The sequence below is a fragment of the Cibotium barometz genome, chromosome 13 (genome assembly GCF_041138505.1).
Source record: "Cibotium barometz isolate CiBa-2024 chromosome 13, ASM4113850v1, whole genome shotgun sequence".
NCBI lineage: Eukaryota > Viridiplantae > Streptophyta > Polypodiopsida > Cyatheales > Cibotiaceae > Cibotium > Cibotium barometz.
Window position 1 is genome coordinate 9721370 of NC_141058.1, and position 6545 is coordinate 9727914.

The following is a 6545-nucleotide window of genomic DNA, read 5'->3' on the forward strand; positions in this document are numbered from 1 at the left end:
CCCATTCATGTTGCACGTTCTATTGAGGCCACCATGGGCAAGTGCCACTTCGAAGCCCACTCTGATACCCACTCCTCATGTCTGATTCTTTATGCTCACACTCCCATTACTCCTTGTTCTCTAGCAAGACCCATATACTCCTATAGATGCCACGATGATCATTGAGGATGAGCAGGGTGAAAGGGATGCATCACTTTTACAAAGTAAAGTTTAGCCATGAGATCCTCATGAAGTGGCATCTTCAACCCATTCATGCAAAGAGCTGCATATATTGCTAATAAATTCAAAAATAATTTACAGATTCCTTATCTTCTCTATGGTAAATAGTCTACTTTTAAGCTAATGCGCATAGATCTATTTTCCGAGTACTTAGCTCGGTATTGTGGGAAAAATTGGATAGTTGGGGTAACTGCCCTACCCTGTCCCATTTTACCTAATTTTTTTTCCCTAATGTTGGTATAACCCTTGGAATAATCATCGATGGATTATCTCACCATAGTTAGCATTCATTTATACCGACAAGCATAGGTTTACTTAGACCATAGGTAATAATGTCAGTATATAGCTCAATAAATGATCCCTATTTTTACCAACGGTTTAATATCGGGGGAAAAAAATCTAAGTACAGACCGTAGTCGTCGATCCTCAGCACTATCTATGATGGGGCATTAAAGAGGGGGGGACAAATGGATTAATGCTGGGAATGTGCAGAGCCCATTCCCAGCCGCTTATCTTCATCAACTAAACCCGAGCACCGGCAAACCGGCTAGTGCTCAGTCTTTTTTTCCCGGCCCCAACCCTTCTTTTAGCTTATGGACATTTTTTTGGGAGATATCTTCACGACTACACCTGGACGTAATGGTAAAGAATTCGCCTCTCCTTGGTTTTGAATCCCATCCGGGGGCATGTTTAGTTTTGGCCTGCTTAAACACGGCCCTGACCGAATTTCATTTTGCCGGTGGCCGGGGATCCAACGGCCCAAACGCCATGCCTATCCAAGCCTTTGTCTCCCCCTCTTTAATGCCCTGTCGTAGATAGTCCTGAGGGTCGTCGAATTTCATTTTGCCGGCGCCGGGGATCCAACGGCCCAGAAGCGACGCCTATCCACCAAGGTCGTCGATCCCTTTGTCTCCCCCTCTTTAATGCTGAGGGTCGTCGATATCGAGTATAGAATAGACGAAAAGGAAATGCCTTACGATGTGAGCTTGGGGTGCGAAAAGATGATGATGCCGATATTTTGAAACCTTTTTTGAATTTCAAAACAATTTTACAATAAGTAGGGTAGAAGTTTTCTTTTGTCTTTATGATATGCTTGTATTTTGAAACCTTTTTTGAATTTCAAAACAATTTGATTTTGCTATCAAATATTCTATTTCTAAAGTGCTACCAAGTATAAAAATCTAGCCACCTTACCATGCTTCAGGTGACTGGGATGGATAAGCTTTAGAGTAAATAAGAGGGGTGAGGTGAGGTGAAGGGCCTATAAGATTGCTATACTTGAAGCTTGATTATCAAATGATTTAGAGATTTTGTGTGTGCTTAATATATATTGAGCATTCCTAATTTTAACTAGTGTGATTATTATGTTAATTAACTATGAAGTCTTAAGCTAATATTTGATGCATTGTAGCTCCTCATAGTTTAGGTTTGGTTGCAAACATATAAGGTTTTAATAGTTGTGGCAAGAGTAGAAAAATGATAAAAACAACTAAAAGCATGAAAAAAATGTGAATGCAAGGATTTCAATGTGGGAACCAAAATAGAGAAAAAATAACACTAGCTTAAAATATAGCTTGCAACAAGAGCTTATAATAGGTGCATGAAGCAATAGGCTAGCTTTCTCGAAACTTTTCAATCATTTACAATTTTTTACACTTGCATGTCCCCATCCCATAACCATTGTACATAACTATGAGCCTCTGATATAAATGAATCTACTAAGTGTAGTTCTCTACTTCTTATATTCCCACCATTATTTTACATAACACATATTTCATGCCTCTTATGTTGGTGTTGAACTATTATTTCATGGCTTTTCAATCTTTTGATCCCTATAAGAATAGCTATCAAACACTGACTATTTAAATTGTTTTTAAAGTAATAAGCTTATGCCACCCTTTACAAAACATTGATGGAGAGTAAATAGCGTGAACCTTCAGACAAAATTGTGACAATTAAGAATATATCTTAACCAATTTATTGCCAAGGTTTCTTGATTTAAATGAATGGCATCATGGCTTTGCAATTAGCTATTGGTGAATAACCCTTAAATGAGAATAACCCTTAGATGGCATAGCTTTTGGTGAATGGCATCATGGCTTTGCAACTAGCTATTGGTGAAACATTTTGCGTCTTAGTTGAGCATAGACTCTAGGACTAAGATTCAAGAGCAGTTCTATGCTCTCATTGAATGAGATCCCTAAAGTCCAAACTCCATCCTATGCTCATCAATCAACACTCTTTCATGACTTAGGCCTTATATAACAATAACCACACAAGAAAACACACATACTCAAACTCATGAATTCTTTTTGTAGATGTTGACTTATGTGAATGCTAATCATGTCCATATTCATATGAATGTGAGTTCGTAAGCCATGAAATATGCACAAAGAAGTGGAATGAGCATTGATGCCACAATTCTTGTAATAGTACAATGGAAATGTGACATGCATAGTTATTGCAAAGACTTTGATGATTATCATGTGTTCAAAAGATATTTTATCTTTATCATATCCTTGAAGCCACCGGATTTAACAATATGAAACAAGACAATCCTTTTCCACGATTCTAAAATTAAATATTCTGAATCATAATAAAACATATTGATTGGAGTAGATTGAATTGTATTTAAAGATATTTTTTGAAAGGTGATTAAAATGAAGAATATGCTACATACGGTTAATTGACTATGAAAAATAGTTCTTTTTTACGTTGAAGGAATATATGTCCACCTTATCTTTTGATAATGACCATAAAAATATGAATTCAAAGCCGAGAAATTAGAGGCCTTCTCCTACATCATCACATCTTCAGACAATGATGTCATAGACAACTCAACAATAGATGTGTTATCTAGTTTTATCCAAGGAGGAAAGTATGAAGCTATAGATAGTGGTGGAGTGGAAACTAGCAATGCAACATGTTGTCAATAGTGATGGTATAGACATTGAGGAAAAATAGCTAAAGTCAATGGTGTCAATGTAATTATTTTGTAAAGTATATTTAGTGGTGATTTTTCAAATGTATTTTGGTTTTGTGCAAGGTGCAAGAAGTGTAAAAGAAGCCACATTCAAGAAGTGTAAAAGAAGCCACATTTAAGAAGTGTGTATTATTTATGTTTAAGGAGTTTGTATTATTCCTTTAAGCCACATTTAAGGAGCCTGTATCATTTATGTTTATGATCTATCCCAAAAAGCATATCATTTTCTAGACTAGTGTCAAGTCGTTTTAAAGACTTTAATTTTTTGGCTCATTTTAATAAACCCTTTAGTCACGAGTAAACAAGTTTTGAAATTCCATTTAAAAATGATCTTTTAAAGATGCAAAATGTTTCTCCTAGAAGGTCATATTACCCATTCATTCTACAAGAGTGTTTCCTTTAAGTAACTTTTTGACCATAGAAAAAGGTAGGTTTTGATGTTCTATGATATAATCCTAGAGAACTTTTTTGCAATAGTACAACATAGATTTCAAATCATTTCATGGGAATTCTATGATATAATCACTGTCGAGGGTATAAATCCAATGCTAAAATGACATTTTCTAAAAGAGTATGGTTATTTTCTTGTTATTTTTATTTTACAAAAAAGTGAAAAACAAAACGTAGTTTGTCAAACAACTACACACTCTTATTATATCTTCAAAATTTTCCAGTTCTCGAACACTACTTTACACACTCAAATTTTATAACATTTAGTTTTAATACATTCGAAGTAATGAATTCATCTTGTACGTTTTGTTTTCCAACAAACGTTAGCTCATAGGCTAATGTGAATTGAAACATTGCTAGAGCTACAGACTCTTATTGTATCTTCAAATTTTCCATTTCTTAATGACTACTATACACACTCAAATTTAATAACATCTAGTTTTAATACATTAGAAGTTATGAATTTATCTTGCATCTTTTGTTTCCAAATAAACTTTAGCTCATAGCCTAATGTGAATTGTCGTGATACCACCGTTGGATAGGAGCGATTTGTGGTAGCCTAATGTGAATTGTGTCGTGATACACCATTGGATACGAGGGATTCGTAGTAGCCGAGATGGCACATGTTGGCATCAGAGGTGTGGGTGTGGGAGGTTGCGACCCCATTCTCATCCCTTTATGGCGAGTGGGCGAATCGAACCCCGGTTGTTACATACCACCTTGATGATATATTAAACTTGCTACAATTTTTGTCATATATTACGCACGTGCCAGGGCAAGGTTGCAATGCAAAGGATAGGTGGTTGAAGCAATCGTGGATGGTCGACTACCACGAGACCGGCGCTTAAATTGGCTCATAGCACGGTGGAGTGCAGGGTCAACGGGCTTTCAGCGAACGCACGTACCATGCATGGCTTGGGTGTGCATCACCGCCGCATGCTGCTATAGAGGCTAAGGTGCCAGCCGGCTCCGCCACTCTCTGCCCTTTCCTAGCTGTCTAACACGTGGGCAGTGGCGGGCCGCCATTGCTGATAAGTTGCTCTTATGGGCCTCCGCTTTATCTTTTATCATCACCATTCTCCTTGCCACTCCCTCTTACGAAACATATGAAGTACCCACATTGCACCTGAGCTGTGAAGGCTTCTTTTTTATACACACAGGTAGTCTAATGGAATCAAATTTTCATGTTAATTAAACTTTACTCATCGTATGATACATAAGTACCATGATTTCCATCATGAAAAACATCTTTTCATCAGTTTACATGGCATCATGAGCCAATAGATCACTTTACAAACAATGTGAAGCTGTTGTTGCATTGTATAACAAGGTCACTACACAAGCTCACAATGTCGTCAATTCTTGCACCCGTGGTTCTCCTTCTACTAGCCACAATGGAGTACCATTAACCATCACCCCACATGAACAAGGCTCATCAAACATAATCAATTCATTACATATTATAAACAAAAAAATGAGACATGAGGGGAGAGTGCATTGATCTTATTACAAGTCAATAGCATGAGCTAAGATTAGTTCTTTACACAATAGTGATCCTTGAATACCCTTAATCTCACCACCCTCTTCATAAACCTGTCACATAGTAGGAATGAAGAATGGTGCCTAGCACAAAATATGAGGCATGGGGAAACCACCTGTGACAAGCTGCCTCATTATATCAATTGTCCATGTCGTCCAACTTATCGTTAAAGACTCGCGGCCCTAAACGCACCGCATTCACATAATTCACTGGAAGATGTGCTGAAAGCCCGGGAACTACCAATCCTAATATTCTCAGCATGATCATCACTGTTGCCTCTTGAAATTCACTACCGTATCTCAACCTCATGAACACTACTGCTTGCACTAGCTCCCAAATCGAGTTGAACCACATGCCAAAGACAGAGAATGGAGAGAAGTAGTTCTTGTTGGGTTCTGCCTTGAGAGTCTGCCATACCAAGTAAGTTGGAGGATGATTACACACTTTGAAGATGCTAACAAGAATTGAAAATTAATTAATGACAGCAGCAAGCTAAGGATCTCCGTTTACCTGCTCCCTAAAAAGACTATCATAGTAGTAGCATATATGTCCAACATGCTTGAATCTGAAGATAGGGTCATCAAATGGAATCCTGCTCACTATATCATTGCAGTAGACAATCCTATAATAATCTATGTTCAAAGCTTCCAGGTATTTGTTCATGTAGTTGGAGAACACACTGTCACCCACCCTGGGCTGCCCAAAGGTGTGAATAGCACAAAGCCTCTCCAATATCTTCTCCTCTTTCTCATCACGGTTCTTCTTGTACATGAGAACAGCAGCGAACAAAATTGCCAGTGCACCCCCTAGACTGTGCCCTGTGAGAAAGAGTTTAGCTTCTGGATTTTCCAGCAATAGCCTGCCCAAGTCTTGGCTGATAGCATCAAATGCCAGCTGCCATTGAATTTGCGAGGCCTGTTGTCAGTTTAATACGGTCCGCATGGTGTTTCCATCGCAACTTGCTTAAGCAATTCTGTTTGAACTGATCAAAAGTGTTTAATTGCTTTCTGTTTACTAAACCAAGAGCCTCGAGAAAGCCTACGTGGACTTTCCCCACCTCGGGGTCAAGCTCGAACCACGAGAAATCAAAATCTGTGCTCCAATCGTTGGCGTCAAAGGGCTGTGTCCCCCGAAAAGCGACAAAAACAAGTTTTGCATTCTCCTGCTGGTCAGTAAAGATGAAGGCTTCAGTGGTGTTACGCTGTGCACAATCTGCAAGAGTTGAAGATAAGCTTTGTTGGCATGTATGCATGTGTGAATGAATGATAAAGGCTTCTTGTGGGGAAAACTCAGTTTTTGTTTTCCTTAATTACAGCAGTAATGCATGACAATTGTGTACCGTTCCAGCAGTCG

The 6545-nt window shown here is 38.3% G+C and overlaps 1 protein-coding gene across 1 annotated transcript in view; it reads right to left on the reverse strand.

Moving 5' to 3' along the window:
• Positions 1-5223: 5223 nt before the first annotated feature.
• The window catches only part of LOC147632344 (triacylglycerol lipase OBL1-like), a 2166-nt gene continuing 844 nt past the window's right edge, over positions 5224-6545 (reverse strand). Inside the window, exons 3-6 of the mRNA XM_086806843.1 lie at positions 6532-6545; positions 6133-6404; positions 5703-6086; positions 5224-5600 (exon numbers count right to left, since the gene is read on the reverse strand). The exon at positions 6532-6545 is cut by the window's right edge and continues 20 nt beyond it. Coding sequence (XP_086662969.1) covers positions 5331-5600; positions 5703-6086; positions 6133-6404; positions 6532-6545 — 940 coding nt within the window. The 3' untranslated portion in view covers positions 5224-5330. The remainder of the gene's footprint in view (positions 5601-5702; positions 6087-6132; positions 6405-6531) is intronic.